This window comes from Eptesicus fuscus, chromosome 11 (assembly GCF_027574615.1).
Source record: "Eptesicus fuscus isolate TK198812 chromosome 11, DD_ASM_mEF_20220401, whole genome shotgun sequence".
NCBI lineage: Eukaryota > Metazoa > Chordata > Mammalia > Chiroptera > Vespertilionidae > Eptesicus > Eptesicus fuscus.
In genome coordinates, this window is record NC_072483.1 from 86,916,821 (window position 1) to 86,938,431 (window position 21,611).

Below are 21,611 nucleotides of genomic sequence, written 5' to 3' on the forward strand. Positions count from 1 at the left end.
AACAGAAACCAAACCAGGAAGCCATTCTGACTTGCCGTCTCTGGTTTTTATCTTGGAACCCAGGCTCAGAAGTCAAGGTCAAAGCTGGACACTGTGCAGGAGAAAATCACCAGCGGATACCTCTTCTTCACAGAGATGTCACTGCCACCTCCCTGGAGCCTTTTCTGAACACTGTTACTCTTTACATGTGTAGAAAACAAAACTGTCAATCTTCAACCACTTGGGACCTATAAAGACGACAAGGCTTAACCTTTTGCACTCGGATGTCGAGTGTGACTCGACACGGTTAGCATCGAGATTAAAATTACTCTTTGAATGTATCAATAATTTGAAATATTAAAAAATCCAAATAAGTAAGTTTGTATGAAAAGAAAGTCCAGTTTTTTATTCTACTGCCGCGCTTTGTAAAATCTGGGGTATTTAAAAAATTAAATCCCAAGTAGAATAAAGGAATCGAGAAAAAAGCAAGCGAGTGCAAAGGGTTAATATACTGTTGTTCTACAAGGCACTACTTAGAATGTGGACATTAAATACTTTGATATAAAAAATCCTGTATTGTTTAAAGATTATTTAAATATGTATAGCCATAACAGCATCACCTATCGACGCTGAATCTAATCTGGCTAAAGTAACTTATTTCTTGGACAGTCCTATCTATTATTAAAAAAAGCGTAATATGCTAATTAGACCGGACTTCCTTCTGGACATCCTTCTGGACAACCTTCCAGACGAAGCTGGGGCTGTGAGGGAAGCCCGGATCCCAGGTCCCGGGTGCCAAAGGGAAGCCAGTGCCAGCAGCCGGGGGAAGGAAGGCCTACTCTTGCACGAATTTCATGCATCGGGCCTCTAGTATTTCTATAATAAGTGTGGAACATTTATGATGTGCTGGATATTGTGCTGTAATTATCATGTGTCCTCATTTAAGACAATGATTCTATTAGGTAGATACTATTTTTACTTCCTTTTTACATATTCATTTGATGCCAAGGAAGGCGAATTATCTTGCCCGAGGCCTTGAAGCTCAGAAAAGGTGAGGCCTGTATTTGACCTTGGCAGGCAGACTCCAGAGCTTGGCCGCCCAGTGCCATGGCGAGCTGGAGCTGGAAAAGGCCTTGGAGAGCAGCCAACCTAGTGCTCCCCACTCCCCCTCGGCGGCAGCAGCCTCCCGTCAGGTGACACTGTGTGTGGACGATGGGAACACAGCAGCTGGGGCAGAGCTGCTTTTGTGGAACTCAGAGAAAGCAGGGGCTCCCTGAGACTCCTGACCTGCCCCCCCTCCCACCCAGGCATTTCCACCTTCTGTAACCTGTGGACCATTGTGTTCAAGCTTCAAGGAGCCGTCCCACGGCCTATAATAATCAGCTCCTCGTCCTTGCCCTTCCCAGGAACTCGAGTTCCAGGAGAATTCTCCAGGGGGAATGTACACCCTCCTGTCGCGCCTTATGCTCTGTCCCCTCCACCCAGTCCTCTCCCCATCCCAGCCAGCGTCTCAGTGAGTGAGCTGTGGTCCCCCCGAGGCCGCACTGCGCTCTGGGGCGAAGGTACTTACGGGGTCCTGCAGGACTGGGGGTGGGGGTGAGGGTGCATCTCCAGGGACGAGGTCTTCCTCCAGGCGCCTCCTCAGCACAGGCCTGGGAGGGGCTCCAGGGCAAGCCAGCTGCTTCCCTCCACCCTCCCGGGGGGGGAAAGGCTACTGCTGTTGGCCCGGGGTTCGGGGTTCGGAGACTCCGAGGGCCAAGGTCTTTTGGATTCATCCATCCGAATGTTCCCACTCCACGCCTTCCTTAGCGGGCACTGCTTTTGCACGGGAACCCTGCCGCCCCTGCGCCTCAGTCCCTGCAGCTCCCACCAGGCGGGGTGCTCCCGGGCTCCGGGCCCTGAGAGGACGGTGCCAGGCGGCCGGAAGGAGCCCGGCTTTCCTGGCTCCCGCGGGTGGGCCCGGGACCGAGCCCGCTGCTTTCCTTCCTGAAGATCTCCACAGCCGGGCTGCATCCTTTACATTACCAACAACCCACGCCGTTCAGGTGCTAAAGCAATTACTCCGCTTCTCCCTGGGCCTGGGCCTGGGCCTGAGCTACCCCAGGTGTGTGTGAGAGCGTCTGCGTGCCACCAGCAATAGGTCCTTGGTGCCATTTGACTAGTGAGTGATTGTTCCAGAAGCCATCCTAAGGGCTTTTCTAGAGCCAATCCTGACATCAACTAGCTTATGTTGGGTTCTCCCCAGCTAAGGAGCTGAGACAAGTCTTCTGTGTGATAATAGTTTAATTGTTGATCCCAGGGAAGAGAAGTGAAATGATACATATACATTACACATTTCACACATGTAACATATGTAAAATATATGTGTGTGTATATAATACATATGTTCCACCCCCACTCACTTGGTCCCATTATCAGGTCTCCGCCTAGGTTTCCCTTCTGGTGGGGTGTCTCCCTAGACTCCCTCTGGACTAGTTTGGGAGACACCCAGGAGCTCCTCCATCATGACACCTACAAGAATTCACTTTTATTAAGTGCCTATCACATGCCCGGCACGCCTCCCGTTTAATTCTCTCAGGAAGCTCATGAGGCGTGTGCGCTGCTTACGTTCTAACCCTCAGTGGAACTCCCCTTCCGTTCAGCAGAGGCGGCTGGCTGTGAACGCAGGACACCTGGTCACAGAGCCTGTGCTCACGGCACGACCTGCCCCTTTGTTTCTGTGTCATATTCGGTGTCAAGAAAACAATGATTGCTGCATTCGATCACCTATCTTCTCCCCTGACTGTACGCCGGACATGGGACAACTCTGACGTGCCAACCCCTGAATTCCCAGACCTACTCCAAGGTCTGCTATGTGGTACTTGCCTGATCGATCATTATTATAGCAATAATTCAAGTCTCAAATGACCAGCTCATGCCTCACTCTGCTTGGGCTTTGGGGGGCTTTCCATTAAATACACACAGACCAATTCGCAAGGCGTTGGGGCTGCACCCCCTCGTCACTTTCCTCCCACGCACATTTCATTCCAGCGCTCAGCTGTATCACCTTAGACCTCGCCGCGCTCTGTTATCGTTGACAGCATTGCTGGAAATGTTTGTTTCCACTGTTTTTACCTACAAACCTCTTCCCCTTCGAGGCCCCATAGGCTTTTTCATGAAAATTTCCCTGACACACCCAGTGTGCCCTCCTTATGTGTACCCCGGAGCCCATCCCTCCCTCCTCTGTGCTACTATGTAACTTGCCTATCTCTCATGGTTGCATTATCAATTGTATTATAACCTTATTTACTAATATCTCTGCTTCCTTCATTTGACTATAAGCTCCTTAGGACATCTTTACCCATTTTTTTTTAAGCCGGATGTGTCTTTTAGTTGATATATTATTATTGAACTGATAAGCTTTTAAAAAAAAAACTTTACGTGGTACATAAAATAAGGCTGCATCTTATAATTAATGGTGCCATCAAGCAATGAAGTACAGTACCTAGTAGTATAGTACAGGTGTTCAATAATGTGTGTTTAATAAATGTACCTAGTACATAATAAATGTTCAATGAATACTTTTGAATAGCAGTCTGAATTAAGATGTTTAATTCAGAGCTGTGAAAACCATACCATATACAGATTAGGCATATTCTCTTATAATTTGATCTTTTTGAATGAGGTTAAATTTCTCCTCTGATAGCACAGAGAAATTAATAGTAAAGAAATTCATTGTGGTATTTCAACAAGAAGAAAACCCTCTTGGTGGCTCTTAAAATACACCGCCTTGAGGTAAAAGCCTTTGTCTGCACAGGGGAGGGGTCTGTGGGCACATCTGGCCCGGAGAGCAAATGGGAGAACCAAGCAGTCAGAGGCGGGGATGGCTCATCGGAGTCAAGGTCAAATGAAGAAGCTACAAGGGAGAGAGGCCTGTTCTGGTGCAGGAGCAAACTCGCAGTGTTACCTGCCTTATTGTTGTGTGGTGGCCTGACTGAGATTGTAACATTTTCTCCAGAAAGCCTGGTATTTCTGCTTGCAAAGCTAATGAAAATGGGAGCACAGAAGGGCGTCAGTGGGCAGATCCTGAGAAACATCCCGAGGGTGGCGGGAGCAGCGGGAAGACCTCCCTGAAAGGAGAGAAGAAATGCGGAAAGGGAGGCCGTCCTGCACACCTGATCCTGTCCACCCGCCCACCTGCTGCTCTGGCAAGAGGAGGAAAGGCCTTCACAGGCTCCGTGACGGAAACCAGACCCAAGTATGGCGAGGAGGCCAGAATAGTGGGAATCCGATCGTCAATCAGGCCTTCTCAGCCAAGTGCTGGGACTGCACACCTTCCTGGGCCTGCGTGCCTGGCCGCACTGTGCTGTGTGAGAAGAGACGTCAGAATCCCTGGAGTCCCAGGTACGGCTGTCCTGACGACGAACACTGAGCAGAACATCTGGAATCTGGTCGCTCCGGCTCCACAGTCAAATTACTCACCCTGTATGTGCTGGCGAGCAGCAGCTCCCTCTCCCAGGTGAAACGGATGAAGAGAACCTTAAGAATCTATGACATTAATATCAGCTACCCACCCAGCAAAGCCTCTAACCACTGAGCAGTGAGATTGCGGCTTTGTTTGATTGGCATCTCCATTCAGCTGCGCTCCACTGCTTTCTGCAGAGATAAGAAGTGCTGGAAAATGTTCTTGTAAAAGCTGCTATGATCCCCTCCTACCTCAGTGGTTTGTTTGGCCCATCAAGCAATTGTGCATTCTTTGTTGAGAAATGCTAAAACCTATGGTTGCGTCAACAAAAGACAGATAAAAAGGACTATTAAGCAATGTGCCAGGAGCTGTTAGTATGTTTGTTTTAGCAATCCTAAACCCTAAACATGTATGCATTGTTTATAAAGAGATTGTACAGAAGAGAGGACAATATTTATGTGGCGTATTTGGAAATGGACAAATGCAGACACAAACAAATCTATCAACAAATATATATTCATACATACATATCCCAATATATCCCTATGTATATTCCCATTAGGGCCTGGGAAATTTAAAAGAATTTAGAAAGACTTATTTAAAGAATTCAGAAGTCCTTTTATGCCTAATGACACACCAGGATATTAGTAACACGTTCACCAGGACAAAAACTTGAGGGAATAAACCCCCTCACTGCACCCCTGGAACTTCTCGGGTTTAAGCTTAAAGCAACTCCGACTTAAACATATTTTGGGTGACTTACTCTCCCTTTATCTTTCGGGCAAGATGCTGCTAAAATGACTGTGAGCAATAAAGTTACCGAACTGAAGGACAGTAAGTGCAACTTCTGGGGCCCCCACACAGAGTCATGCCTGGTTTCCCCAGCAGACAAATGAGGAAAACACGATCACGATGAAAACAAAACAACCTATTACATTTTCTACACACCCTGAGTAATCAATTTGCAAATTTAAATTGTAAAATGTTACTATTGCTAACAGTATGGAAAACATCAAGCACCGAATGATAAACACAATGAAAGACATGCAAGATCTTTCACAGAAACCGATAAAATGGTAGTATGAGAAATTAAATAAGTCCTGAATAAATGGAGAAATACACCCTGTGAACAGACTGGAAACCTAAAGTATATAGCGAAACGCAAAGAGCCAGAAATAACCACGAACATGTTGAAGAAAAAAAGTGGGGAGACCTATACTCTCTGATAGAAAACATTATGAAGTTACAGTAATTAAGACAGGGCGGTAATGTCACCAGGACAGGCACAGAACAATGGAACCAAACCGAGATTCCAGAAATAAGTTGTGCGGGTGCACACACACACACACACACACACACACACGTACACGCACACACACGGTGCTGCAGTTTTTACAGGGCTGGCACTGCAGAGCCGTGGACAGAGGCCCATCTTCACAGTAGGCGGGCGGGGTCGCTGAAGGTCCATGCTGGGGAAAATGAAAATGGACCTCTGCCTTCCACCATACACAAAAATCAACTCGAGGGAATTGCAGAGTTCAAGTGAACCCTAAACCAACAAAGCTACTAGCGCGTAATGGGACTACCTTCAGGGGCAAAGGTAGGCAGAGCCGTCTTAGTGCCAGATGCAAGTTAAAGGGAAAAACCAGAAACAAGGGCTCTGAACATCAAAAGGCTTGAGCAGCGCATATGACAAGCACAGGGTTAAAATTCTTATTAAGTAAGTGCTTCTCAGAAATAAATAACACAAAAATAAAAATTTACCACCCTACCCCCAAAGGTTTTTCAGGCTATTTCAGTACCATTTGGAAACCTACCAAATGAGCTCTCACATACCTCCCCAAGAACCCGGTTAAATCCACGGGGAAATTTCATCATATCTGGTCCATGGGACATAGCATACCCTTTAACATATTTTTTTACATAATAACCCAATTTAATTATCATTCTTTACTCAATTAACTCACACAAAAAGGGAAAAGTGTTGTTTCAGATCTTTACTCTTTCAGTAATGTGCAACATGGACATAATAGTGTTAAGAAGTCAGAAATAACACGGTAGCTAAAGAAAATGTTTATATTTGCAAAATTTCAATAATTATCTTCCCTAGGTTCCCCCAAATTAGCATATTTGTTAATCAAATTAATTAAGAAGCTTTTCAAAATAAAAGCAATGTTTTAAATAAATATATTTTCATAACCATAGAACATTTAGTTCTGTTGGAGGTAACAAACATATTACACTCAAGAACATTATGAAAATATTAGGGCAAAAATGATCCAGATGCCATTATAAATGTACCCTAATTAGTCATTTGCTTCTTTTCGTGTTTTTCTGCATGTGTTAAAATCATGTCATAAACATTTTGTAATCAATCACTTCTTAAATCACTAGGAAGATGTTATCTGACCCACAGAATTTATACCAGCTCAACGTGATGACATATTGTTCGAACAATATCATTAAGCTTCAATTTAGTACCCTAAATTAAATGCTATCAAAGCCAAGACCCCCAGACCCCCTAGCTGCCCGGTTCTGCTATAGAAATGAATGCTAGGCTCCCAGTTTGGAAGAATGAGACCTTCCTACAAATCTCAAACTTGAAATGTAACTAAATATTATTGTCACATTAAAATTCTAATTACAAAAGAGCTCTTACTGTGCTTCAGAGTACCACATAGCTGGGTATAAATTCACTAATGATCAGCTTTTCCACAGATATCCTATCTGTTTAGTACACAACTACATAAAACTTTCTAAAAATTGATTTTATTTAATAAATATTTTAGAGTTCACTAACTGAAGAAATGACTTTTCTGATCTTTTCAGAAATTTTAATCATTTGTTTATCTTTCGTTCATTTTTATTTCTACTGTGATTGTTAGGAATTTTGCTAATCTATGTGTAATCATCAAAATACCTATGCATTGGCAAATTTGGCTTCCTTTAATAATAAGCAATGTCAACATCTCTGAATTAAATGACAAAGGTCGAGAAGTAAAGGTAAACACAGCAACAGGTCCTAGTGAGTGCTCTTTAGAATTTTAGGTTAACAAATTTTTCCTAAAATGATACATTAATTAATAACTTACTAAATGAATAATGCAATACAAGCATGGATTTTAACAGGATCTCAACCTCCCTCTGTATCTCTGTCCCTTTCTGTCTCTCTCTCTCTGACACACACACACACACACACACACACACCTACCCACATCCACACATGGGTGTGTTCACACATCTCAGAATTTAAAACACTACTACTAAGCAGTTTAACTTAGATAAATTAACTACATTAAAATACTGACATTGTGAAAATACCTGTTTACATCCAACATCCCAAAGATGGCATCTTTTTGTGAAAGTCTAAAAAGCTTCAGGAAAGAAAACCAGAAGGAAAAAAACAGTCTTTGACACAAAGGACGGTGCACTCGGCGGCGCTGCTCAGGGCCGCAGCTTCCCGTTCTCCTCGCCACCTTCCTTCTCCTCGATGGCTTCCAGGCTGCGCTTGCCCTTGGCCTCGGCTGTGCCGCCGGGGGCCTTACTGAGCCCGCAGGACAAGCACGCCAGCTGGATCTGCTTCATGTTCTCCAGAGCTTCGTTCTTCGCGCTCTTCAGCAGGTCTCCTTGGCCCTGCAAACAGGCGGAAACACATCAATGATGAGAGAGAACAATCGATCAGCTACCTCCTGCATGGCCCCCACAGGGAATCGAGCCTGCAACCAGGCATGTGCCCTTGACTGGGAATTGAACAATGACCTCCTGGTCACAGGTCGATCACGGAGCCATGCCGGCCCGGCTTGATAAATTCTTAGTTGCCAGCACTCTGTGTCTTTTCCATCCTGAGGACAACATTCCCACCTGACTGATGGAGAAAGAGAGGTTCAGCATGTCAATCAAAGCACAAAGCAACCGAGGACCACAGGACATCGTCAGCTGTCGCACCTGTGCCCGAGAAATACATCTTCCCATTCGTTTTCTTTTTTATTTTATTTCCTTGTTATAATGGTCAAGTACACACACGGGAGTGAGCGCTCTGTGTGGGGAGACCCGGATGTGTTCCCACAGTGCACAGACAAAAGGGAAAGCAATTCCTCTCTCCGCTCTCCGTCCTCAGGGCCATGCCCGAGCGTGAGGACAGTGTGGGAGGACCAGGGTTACACAGACGGCGTGAGGACAGTGTGGGAGGACCAGGGTTACACAGACGGTCCCTCCACAAGGCAGGGACCCGCGCAAGGACAAGCCATCCATTCCATGCAAGGTGCTCCATGATGCACGGTTCATTGCTTTAATTTGCTTTCCTTAGGATGTAGGAGGAAACTTGTATTTTTATAAATGCCTCAGAATATATCATTCCGTAGATCTATACAGGCACTCGTCAATTCTATCTGACGTAATGAAAGTTAGATCCTCCTAGTAACAGCCTTTAATTAGATGAGATGGGTAAGTAGGGCTTGCTTTGCCTAACATTTTGGTAAAGGAAACAACCCGATTACTTCCGTCGTGGAGTGGGATGGGGAGTGGATGGGAAGTTGCACAGTGCAGCCTCCTCGGGAGGGCGAAGGAAGCTGAGCTGGATGAGGCTGCGTGGCTGCCCCACGGTCACAGCCACAGCGGGTACACGACTGCGCTGGCTGCAGCCCAGGTCTTCCGCCGCGTGGGCAGTGCCTGTTCCACTCACCGTGCCCACAGATTTTTATCCATTTAGGAGGCTGAAGAACAAGCACTCGTCAGATATAGACCGCTTAAGGGAAATACGCACTCCACCAGCAGAACTTGGGGAATCCGTTCTTATCAGTGCAAACCCAGTGAGTCCCCGCCAGACGCTGCAAAACAAAGTCACGTCCAGTGTGGAAAACGCAATTCTCAAGTAATAATAATACAACGTGCAGTTGCTCTGTGCAGGCCATTTCTCCTTTGTGCTTTACATGGATGTCATTCCTCCTTTTGCCACAACATCCCTATTAGCTTGGCACTTTTTTTTTTTTTTTTTTCAGAGCGGTCGCCTTTCCCAGAGTCATGCAGCTGTAAGTGCAGAGCTGGGGTCTCGGTCAAGTCCAGCAGCTGGCCCCAGAGTCTGCCGTGTTAACCAGGGCCTGACACAGCTGCTCTTCAAGGCCAATCGTGCTCCACACAGCACATTGCAGCCTCCCTGTCATGGTTACCCAGGAAACACACAGATGAAGAGGGAATCCCTACCCCCGTGGCACCACTGTCAGGGCTCAGAGATGGAACCCGGAGGCCAGGGGGCAGGGCACACCAACCGCACACTGGCGGGAGCACAGCCAGGGTCTCCGCTTTGCTTTGAGCTCCAACGGTTTCTTCTTGGGCCACTTTTTCTTTTATAAAAATGAAAACATCCTTCTGCCTCCCTCACAGTCCTAAACATGAAAGAAAATACGCTGAAAAGCCACTCGTGATTCAAACACCCACAAGTAAACTATGCTACAAGGTGATATGAAAAGCACCTAATGTGGTCTGTTATAACAAATATCTTGGTATTGTGCATATATTACTTACTTTTTACTGACTTGTTTATAATGTATCTGCAAGAGTCTATGTAGAGAGATGCATATTGCTACTATTTTTACAAATGGAAAGATTCCTGTGAAAATCCAAACTGTACTAATAAAGAGAAAATGCCTGCACTCGTTTTGAGAGTATTTCTTTTAAGAGCTCCCTTTTCTTTCAGTTTTGAAATTTTCATCAAGAATTTGAAAGGCGTCACACAAACAAAACTGGCATCTTCCTTCATTGCAAGAGACCAGTGAAACATGGAAACACATCAAGCTTGAAAGTACTCGTGAACTCAGAATGCTCTCGTATCCGCTCCCTGCGGCAGGTTATAAAACGAATCTAATTAGCCAGTCAGAGTGTCGTCTCGTCAGCCTGAGAGGTGGGCATCCAGGCTGACATGCCAGACGGTGCCAGTTCTGCTCAATAGAAGCCAGTCTCTCCAGGAAACAATGGCCAATAGGAGAGGACAGTGTGTGCCAGGGCCCAGAACAGCTCCCTCCCCTCCTGCTAGCAGGAGACAACGTGTCCTGGAGGGAAGACAGGGGCAGAGAACAATGGGAGAGACGTGAAACGGCCAGCTAATAGAAGGAGAACAAGTGCAAGGCTACGCTGTGAAGAGTTACACTGAACCATTCATGAAAAAAAATTGTTTTCTATTTTTTAATAGGACAAACAAGAGGTCATCTTTCTATTCTGTGGTTCAAGGAATCAATGCCTTGGTCCCTGCTGCTGACGGCACCAGAACCAGGAAAGACTCGTCCTCGAAAACACCGCAGAGGGTGGAGTTTGTTGTTAACAGCCCCGTTCTGGCATTCCTCTGAGTGTTAACTTGGGCCCATTTTTTGTGCAGTGATTTCCCCTGGCCAACAGCATCCCTCTCTTCTCTGTGCCACTCCTCAAACTCCTCCTCACTGGACACCTGATACCATACCTCCTCCCTGAAAACATCGCTGACCTGTGTGTCATGTTCCACAGATGTGTCAGGTATTCAGATCAGCTAAGGCCGTGGTGGGCAAACTCATTAGCCCACAGAGCCAAATATCAACAGTACAACGATTGAAATTTCTTTTGAGAGCCAAATTTTTTTAAACGTAAACTTCTAACGCCACTTCTTCAAAACAGACTCGCCCAGGCCCTGGTATTTTGTGGAAGAGCCATACTCAAGGGGCCAAAGAACTGCATGTGGCTCACGAGCCGCAGTTTGCCGACCACGGAGCGAAGGCGTTTGCAGGTGCTGGTGTGTAGTAGGCATTTAAGGAGCACTGTTGAGGGCATTTCTAAAGAATACGTTCCGAAATGCTCAGAGGTCTTGGGAAAGGAGGAGGAAGGAGAGAACCCGGGAGAATTAGCCCTGCTTGGTTGTACGTAGACTGAAATACCTCGTGGGCACTAAAGTAAGTCTGGGGTTGTCATGGCCCAGAATGTAAAGTGAATGAACACTCCACCTGGAAGAAAGGTGGAGGAGCTGCCATGTCCCGGTATGCGAGCAATCTCGGGAACGGCAGTTCTCTCTGGTACTAGGGATGCTTCAGGGGAAATTAGCAAGACTTCTTCAGCCCAGAAGAAGGTGAGAGGAATGGGAGGAACCCTGGCAGACCGATGCAGATGGGGCAGTGGGACTCCGGCAGTCTCCAGAGCAGTGGTCAGCAATCGGCCCCAGAGTCATGTGGCTTCTGAAAGGAAGAGTCCATGGAAATCCCAACACATCTAAAAGGTAACACTTGGGGACTATAGAAAACCACAGAGCCATCACGATACTGATTGTAAATAAAAAGTCAGCAATGACTGCCCTGACCCGTTTGGCTCGATGGATAGAGCGTCGGCCTGCGGACTGAAGGGTCCCAGGTTCGATTCCAGGTCAAGGGCATGTACCTTGGTTGTGGGCACATCCTCAGTAGGGGGTGTGCAGGAGGCAGCTGATAGATGTTTCTCTCTCATCGATGTTTCTAACTCTCTATCCCTCTCCCTTCCTCTCTGTAAAAAATCAATAAAAAAATATTTTTAAAAATTAGTAATTAATTTTTGATAAAGAGACATTAGGCATTCATAACCAACTCCTTCCAACTGCATTAAATTGCAATTAAAATACATTATCTAGAAGTCAAGAAAGATCTGATGTAATTTAGATTGAAAATGGGGCTGCCCTACAATACCACCACAATTTTTATTACTACTAATAAATGTATGACTGAAAATAAAATGCTCTCACAACACTAAATAGAAGCTCACATTTGTTGAATACAAGATGCGAAGTGCAAATCAATTGGCCCACATTATCTCATTATATCATAACCATGAAAGGGGCTGGAATTCTAAATGTAAGTTATTATTAGTTATATTGTAAGTTCTCTTCGTAATATATTTTATTATCCATCAAAGACATTTGGGATTTTTGTTAGTCCTGTTCTTACTGAGAAAGGCAGTCCCCTCCTTTCCCCCAAACTTGGAAAACAGTTTGGGCTACAATCTGGTAGAGTAACTTACAAAAGACACCCGTGGCTCCTTCACACCCCCTTTCCCATGAACTGCACTCCCCTGTGATGTCAGCGCACGGAAGAGCAGGGGAACATCTTGACTAGTGTCCTCGTCACGTGGGAAGGAAATGCGTGGGCTGCCTCCGAGAACACCACAAGTATTTAAAGCAGCTCACTGAGGCTCTGGGAATGGAGAGACCCTCACAAACACACAGCTCCACGCGTAAACAAACGCAGCTCTGTCTCTACACAACTTGTATGGGTATTTCCCAGCACACACTCAAGAACAGACTGGTTCCCTGACATTCTTTCCCCGTGGGAGTCCACACCCACAGCGACAGTCACCCTGGATGATGCTGCAGCGTGGCAGACAGCAGCTCTTTACTTGTTTCCAGCTAGTTTTTGGTTGAAAAGCCCGTACCTGGGTGAGCTATGCATTATTACCATCTTACTAGTTCAAAAACCATGCTGTTGGGGGAATTTCTGTATTACCTAAAGAGACTAAATATTTTACTCTGAAGAGATGGACACAACTATTACAATGCCCTTTATTTAAAAAATTAAAATAGCAGGTGTGTTGATGTCATGACAGATCTAAGTCTCTTGATGTTACATTTCTGGAACATTGGGTAAAACTAGGCAAAGATGGCCTGGAATTCTGGCTCTCCAGGATGAAAACGTGGCCGTGTAGGGAATGTATACAAGATAAGTTACAGGGCCCAGAGGTGCAGCCATTAGATTATGTACTGAATACCTTAATTGCACAAAAACAGAAGTTTCCATTGCATTTAGTAATCAACGCTCAGATTTATTATTTTTCAACACCTTGGCAACCAAATATTTGAATGGTGTTCTACTCACTACTTAAAAAGTCGAATTTTTACTCTATGAACACGCAAGAAATATAGATGACAAGATGTAAAGTAGCTCTGGTCTAAGAGTATTGGCTTAATGGAGCTTTTATGTTACTCTTGTGAAATTCTCACTCAAAACCAACACTGCTTTTCAAAACTTTACTATGTAATGACATTAAATTATTATATTTTTACAGGAACAAAAAGGGAATTACACCTGAGCCATTAGATTTAATAGCTTTACATAAAGTTCATTTTTTAAAATTAGTTTTGTGACTGATACATTTTAGTATTGGTCATAAACTCAATCAAATGTTTCTGAAGACTATGGAAATAAAAAATAAATAATTCTTCTTAATATCTGAGAATCCAGTTCTGAAGAATAACTTATAAAGTATATAAGATATTTCAAAGAAATTTTAAGAATAATTTAATGCCACAGAGAAAACAACATTGCAAAGTAAAGAAAAATGCCATATTCAATACACATACAAAAGGCTATAAAATATTGATGTTATACTCTATTAAAATTCAACAAAATGAAAATTGTATTCAAAGTTAAATTTGAAACCATATGTCTTAAAGACCTGACAAATAAGATCTTTTCAACATTTCTTTCTCAGCTAGCATCCTACATTATTACAATATCTTTCTCATCAAAAAATCTTGATTAACTTGGATGTTGAAGAAATGAAGAACCCTATTTGCTTCAAAATGATAACTGTATTGTATGTAGAAAACCTTTGTATTAAAAGGTTTCTTAAAAAAATAGGCTTAAGCCCAGCCAGTGTTGCTCAGTGGTTGAGCATTGACCTATGAACAGGAGGTCACGGTTTGATTCCCGGTCAGGGTACATGCCTGGGTTGCAGGCTCAATCCCCAGTGGGGGGCGGGTGTGCAGGAGGCAGCCCATCAATGATTCTCTCTCTTCATTGATGTTTCTCTCTCTCTCTCTCTCTCTGAAATCAATAAAAATATATTCTTTAAAAAGAAAAAAATCTGCCCTAACTGGTTTGGTTCAGTGAATAGAGTGTAGGCCTGAGGACTGAAGGGTCCCAGGTTCGATTCTGGTCAAGGGCATGTACCTTGGTTGCAGGCACATCCCCAGTGGGGAGGGCGTGCAGGAGGCAGCTGATTGATGTTTCTAACTCTCTGTCCCTCTCCCTTCCTCTCTGTAAAAAATCAATAAAATATATTTTTAAAAAAGAAAGAAGAAATCATATGTATTGCAATATGTAAATGCCTAGGCAGGCGCACACAAAGCCATAATGAAGTAGGCAGATGCCCACACTTACTCAATATGGATTCATTTACATGTAAAAGAGAAATAAGATCAGATGCCATCCCCCACACACAAAATATATTAAAAAATGAAAATGCAGATATATCAGATAGACACTAATATACGAACAAATAATAGCAACAGACCAGACTTATTTGCATATAATAAAAGGAAGGGGATAACATGCCAAGACAAGTCAGACTCTCCCCATGGAGAAAAAAATCTGATAATCCAGCAAGTGAGGAAATAAATTATGCCCGTACATCCCACCAAACTTGCCAAATCTTCAAAAATACCCAAAAGGACGTTCTTCTTGTGATTGATACTATCAACTTGCACTTTGCAGGACACTGTGGAATGCCTACCATGGACTGTCAATAACAGCAAATGAAGAATCAAATTAAAGCCAATTGCACTCCCCAGCTTGCTCCAGGATTACTGTACGTATTGTAATTATGCAATAAAGTAGACGGAATTCCCAGAGTGCATACATTATCCAACAATTTAGAAACTATCCAACAATTTAGAAACAATATCTTTATTCATTTAGACATTCCTCTCAGTAACTACCATTTCCTCATATACTGGACCTTTCACATAACTTCTTATAAAAAAATTAATACAATTTACTAAAGTCCTTCAAAATGTATCTTAGAGAGTTTCGTCTGGCAGGACGTAAGAAAGAACTGCAGGACAGGGGGCAATTCTTTGTTATGTTGCTCTGTCCTACCGCGCAGGACATCGGCATCCCTGGCCACCACCACCAAGTGCACAACCTCCCAGTCACCTCCGATGCCCTCTGGGGGCAGTGCCACGCCCACTTCAGAACCCGCAGACTACATTCCAGGGATATGGTGTTGAGCACAGATGTCCTTCTTGATCACATAGAACTTCAGTCTCGTTAGGGACACAGGCATCAATCAAACGCCATAAAAATAAAGTTCTATCGAAACACAAGTTGTGTCCGTGCTCAGAGAAAAGGGATGTGATGCTGTGAGGGCACGGCAGCCTCGGAGACCAGACGAGGCTTCCCTGGTTAAATGACAAATGAGCAACAACGTGAAAGAGAGGCGCCTTCGTTCCTCTCCGGGCGTCTTACAGTGAGTAAAACGGGGTGTGAGGATCTTGTGATGCTCGCCCCACATTCTCAGTGCCCCCACAGTCGGACAGAGACAGATAGAAACAGTACCGGAGAATGTTCTGGAAGGATGCTGTCTCTAGGGTGCAGCACCAAAAATGGCCTAATACATTCCATCTTTTCTACATAGAATTTATTTTGTTTCCTTGAAATTTGAACCTAAAAAAACACAATGTGGAAAATACTCAATAAAGTATCATTTAATGACAGTATAATTTTGTTCTGCTAAGAGTTCCTAGCAATTATTTCAAAAGTTTGAGACACAGGGGGTGAGGGTGAGGGCATGATTGGGGAGTGGGGGAGGCAATGGGGGATAAGGACACATATGTAATACCTTAATCAATAAAGAAAAAAAAGTTTGAGACATCTGAAGGACAGCTACAATGCATGTTTTTTTAACTTTTTAGATCAAGAACTGGACTCCAGACATCTAAGTAAATGTATTGCCCAGGTTCACACAGGAAATAGTATAAAGGAAATAACTAATAATGCCTGCTTCCCAGGACAATAGATGTTTTTTTCTTCACTGTATTTAGGCACATTATATGATATGTTGAGCATGTTATCTAATAGATCTTAGAAATACAAAGAAGAAATAGATTAAGACCTATTGGGTTTAAAAAAGAAAAAAATCCTTGATAGAACCCCATGAATTTCCCACACAAAAGTACTTTGATGTCTGATTTTTGCCTTCAACGTGGCAAATTTCAGAGTTCGGAAGAATGTAATAATTTTCCTCTGAGACAGTTTTTCAGAAAACTGAAATACAAAAGCAAAGGTGGAAGATCATCTGCGTTAGAAGTGCAGAGAAGATGATTGCTTTTCATCTCAAAGACATCATCATGAGCCCTAATAGAGCAGGTCCAGAAAAAGGAGGTCTTATGAGAATGAAATTCTTGCCGGCACCAGCTGCACATTTAAAGGACGCTGTTGATGTGAGGGCTCTTCAGCTGGTTCTCAGGTCTCCGGACACTGCGTCCCCTTGCAGTGCCCAGGAGCCCCTAGTAAGTGCCCGCACAAGGGGGCTGCCCCAGACGGCAGCGCACAGCCCAGGAGCAGAGCCAGGACTCTAGGCCCCACGAAGGAAGTCTCTGAATCTCAGGGGTCCACGTTTCTCTCATGTAATAACCATGTGATCTAGAGGCTTTGAATTGTGACCACATTGCTCTTCGATAGGTGAGCTCATACTGTGACCTCCACTACCAGACTACCTGGTTTCAAGTCCTGGCTTTTTGACCTTGGGCAAGGTCATTCGGTGCCTGAGTGTACTCGTCCCTAAAATGGCTCTAATGATTGTACCCATCTCTAGGCTTATTGTGAGATTCATGTAGACAATGCCGGTGAATCACTGAGAACAATGCCTGGAATGCATGGCAAACTTTAATGATTGTTAGCTATTATTATTATTCTACACACAGAAAATTAAGTTAAAAGTTTCTATAACTGCAACATTTTGTTATCGATAATGACAATGTTGTAGATGTCTACGGTACTTTCCTTATAAAATATGAGGAAACAAAACCACTTTGAGCCTCATAAAAGACAAGATGGTGAAGTGGGGGGACAGTTGTTACAGAGAATAAAATTAAAGACTGACCCCCCATTAGTCCTGTAAGAGACCCCATAATGATTAAAATAAAAAGAGTAACAACTGCAGGATCTGTCCTTGGGGAACCCCGGAGTGTGACACCCTCGGGCCCCACAAGCTCACGTTCTTATTTGTCATTCAGAGGTTTCAACATCGGTCAGTGGGAAACACCAAAGCAGCCCTCGCGAGTGGGAAAAACAATTTGAAACAGCTGTTCCGCTTAAGCCAGATGAGAAAGTAAAAATGAACTGAAGTCATCTGTCACCAAAGGAAGTGAATGACGAGCACTAGCTTCTGTGACAGACCCGATGGGTTTCTGAAGATGCCAGGAGACAGGTTCCTGCGAGGCTGCTCCGGGTAAGAGGCCATCTGTCCGCGCTGCGCAACAACTGCGAGCCTAATCCCCTCACAGAAAATGCCAACAACTCCGCTTCCACACAGTGAGCTGAATAACAGGAAACCCTGAGTCATTTTAAAGATACAACCCAGAAAGCTTGGTGAGTTCCGGTTTGTGCGATGATGCTGGCACCCTGACATGCCCTTGCAGTCACGGTGAGGAGCCGCTGCCTGTGGGTCCCCTGCTCTCTGCTCTTCCCTTCCATTATTGTGATCACCTGCCTCTACGTCAGCAGCTCTAATAAGAAAGGACAGAAGATTAATACCGACCTTCAGAAGGTGACAACGGCAATTAACTGCATCGCCAATGCAGCTGCAGTGATGAATGGACAGGCATCGGCACAAAAAACAAGTACTGTTTACGAATTCCAATATTGCAAACTAGAGGCCCAGTGCACGAATTCGTGCTCGGGTGGGGTCCGGACAGCCTGCCCAGATCTGGCCAGGTGGCCGAGGGGAGGGGATGCGTGAGGTTGACCAGCCGGCTCCGCCCCCAATCGAGGTGGGGAGGTGATGGGGGGTGATGGCTGTGGGAAGGGGCCACGGCGGTTGGTGGGCCAGACCCAACCCGTGGTCGAACTTCTGGTCAAACTCCCGGTCAAGGGGACAATTTGCATATTAGACCGTTATTATATAGTATTAGCTTTCCTTGCATAACAAATAACCCTGAAACCTGAATTCAGGCTCCTAGAGTGAGTGCCATAAGCCAAACACAGAAGGAGCCTCTCTAGAAACCTCTACTTAGCCAGCTCACGCTCTTCCCATTTCAGAAAGATCATTCACAACAGCGCGACAGAGGAGGATGCTCCAAGCCCCTGAGCAGACAAGGGCTACAGAGACAGTTACTCATTTTAGAAGGATGTTTTTAAAAATGCATTCTGGTTGGTATTTGCTTGGTAAGGTTTCACTTTAAGAAGTTTACTGATTCCATTGCTTCAATTACTGGCTACATGATCCATCCAGGATTCTGGCTTGGATACTCAGAGTTGCCATTCATTCATTCCTTCGGGGAGGGATACCAGAGGTGTCACTGAGGGCAGGCAGGAGCTGAGCGCAGTTTGCGACATGCCGACCTCGCTGTGGCTGACAGCCCTCCCCAGTGTGCTGATGCCTGGTGGGTAGTTGAGAGGGAGGGGTGGCAAGTGCAGGTAACCTAGAGACAAGGAGCGACACAGGAACCAAAGGTACAATCTGGTACCTGCTAGCACAGAGAGGATAACCATTTGCATGGACAGCATGACCCCAAAAGAATGAAGTAAGAAGAGAACTAGGTTAGGAACTAAAGGAACACCCGCATTTAATAGAAGAGCAGACGAAGGGTAACCTGAAGAAACTCATGGGGAGAAAGAGCCAGAAATATAAGAGGAAGACCAGGTAGGGGGTCCCAGAAACCCGGGGAAGCTGGGAGGCAAGGAAGGAGTGACCAGCCATGTGGAATGTTCCCAAGTAATCAAATAAGATAGAAACTGAAAGTGTCCACAAGCTTTGTGACAAAGTGACTGGCAACTTTGGCGAGTGATTTCATGGAGTGTCAGGGAAGAAGACAGATGAAAGTAGGCTAAGGAGTGTGGGCGGTAAGGAAGTGGATGCAGGGAGAGCAAACACAACCTTGTTAAGAAGATGGGATGTGTAGGTGGGGAGAGAGATGGGAAACAGAGGAGCTGGAGGGGAGCGGAAGGCTCTTATGAAAGGCTTCTTATGTGAATACACACAACTGAACAATGAACTGGGAAAGGACAACGACAAAACATAAGGAGAAATAACTGAAAGCCTCTACTTCTTGGACTGGTTGGTCTCACTTCGTCTTCCTTGTGTCCTAATGGCTTCCCCCTTATTTCAGAGCCGAGTATAGTTAGGAAGTTGGAAAGTTATACAGAAATTAAAACTGTTAAGCATATGAATTTAAATACATAAGTAAATCTACCTAAACTTAAAAGTAAAATATAGGGATTTCCTACGGTCTATGCATTTATGACAAACTCCAGAAAATGAAGGATTCTCACTGTGTCCACCAGGTGGCGCCCCTGTTTGGGGGCCTAGTAGGGAGTTCTTGTCTGCACAAAGCTTGGGCTCTAATGGGGATAGAAATGGCCTTCAAAACCATTGCGTTTATTCCTTTGCTTCCATGTGGATTTGAACCTTGATCATTCTATTTACATAAAAGTGACCTCAAATAAATCCTGAAAACTTCCAAGTCATCAAAAAACATTCATGTATCACCAACATGTATAAGGAAGCATTTAAATTAGAAGTGAACGCTGTGTACACACATTTTCAGACGGAAAATATCTTAGCAAAATTGAAATAGTCATGCCTCTTCGAAGACAAAAAATAATCTAGCTACTTGCTTTCATAATTTGGTGAAAGAAAAATATGATAACTAAAAAAATCCAATAAATGCTTATTTTATATAATAAAAATAGGTTAATATATCAATGCTACATATAGAACAGGATCTTTCTACTTGCTGTTTGGAAAATTTTAACATGCACAACTCAATCTAATATGATATAAAGCTCTCAGGTTTAATCAACCTGCTGATAGTAATAAGACATAAAGATCTTTCCTCTACTAGAGAGGGCTTATGAGCAAGACTTAGCATCTAACAAGCCTGTTAGTGCTATGCATTTCTGAATATTCACCATAAGGAAGATATGTGAGTTGAAGGGCAATTGAAAAGGTCTACCCCGCAGATACTTCCCTTTGCCCCTCTCCCATCCTGCTGTGCCTGAAACATCCACCAGAAATGAAAAGGTAGAGGGCAATGGTCCGTTTTATAATTATCAGTGTGAAAAGCATGCGCGCGCACTCGCGCACACACACACACAACACACACACACATACACGCCATACTAGCTAAACCCAGCTTCCCGCCCTCGCCAGTCCCCTGAGGAAACAGTTCTGCCATTTTGGACTTGCTACTAGTGCAGAATGAGTGTCAGCACCTCGGGTTTGGAATCCTCATGGAAACGGGAGAGCGCGCCGGTAAGAGTGGCTCCCTCCAGTCAGCCCCTTGGGAAATCCCCATGGCCCAGGGCAGCAGATCATATCACCCTACTGTGTGCATCTTTCCTCATTTTATAAGAAACCTGAAGGGGGAAAAAATGATCCCAGAGCTTAGCCACTGAGCGGTTACCCGGAAGGCAGGAGTAACCACGGGGTGCTTGGAGAACTGCTGAGGAACCCATGGCTGGAACACAGAGAGCAGGTGGACACTGACACAAGCATGATGGCATGTCAGAAGGAAAATGACCTCCTCAACAAGGCAAGGCAACCTCGCTAGAGACAAATTAAAGCAACTGTGTACACCTAGACAGGACGTTAGAACTGTGTTACCCTACAGACTGGAGAAGCGATGTTCCTCCGAGGAAAGTATTTGGTTACCAATATTCGGATATGTCATGTGCTGATGAGTGTGGTGCTGCTTCACTATACAATCACATCAGGGCGTTCAGAATAAACACTGAAGCCATCTGACCATCTACCGGCGGGCTCCCAGCGGCCACTCTTCCTTGCTCTTCAACTTGCCATAGTTCCGTGTTGGAACAGCCAGGCTGACACCTGCCAGAGATGTTTCAGGAGAGACAGGAGGCCACGGCCCCTGGCGCTGCTCAGCTCCTTCAAAGGTGACCCTGAGGATCGGCAGCAAAGGCACACCCCTCACCAGGACATATTATGGTTTCAATCCTCACCTTCAAGTTGCATATTTTAACAAAGTCTCCCACGAATGTCACCTTCAAGGGTATTAACGCACCATAGTGAATTTCCTCCTCTACCCACATGTTATGATCCTTTTTTTTCTCTTGTACTTGGAAAAGTTGGAGTTGAAATTAATTATCTCGGCTGTGGAGAATACAAATGTGGCTATACTATTTTACAGTAACATTGCTCATAAATATAAAAAACGAACACTGAAAGAATGCAAAAACCTCAATATTCG

At 44.5% G+C, this 21,611-nt stretch overlaps 1 protein-coding gene across 1 annotated transcript in view; it reads right to left on the reverse strand.

Moving 5' to 3' along the window:
• Positions 1-7,633: 7,633 nt before the first annotated feature.
• The window catches only part of PLCL1 (phospholipase C like 1 (inactive)), a 252,641-nt gene continuing 238,663 nt past the window's right edge, over positions 7,634-21,611 (reverse strand). Inside the window, exon 6 of the mRNA XM_008146488.3 lies at positions 7,634-8,056. Within this exon, the coding sequence (XP_008144710.2) occupies positions 7,868-8,056 (189 nt within the window). The 3' untranslated portion in view covers positions 7,634-7,867. The remainder of the gene's footprint in view (positions 8,057-21,611) is intronic.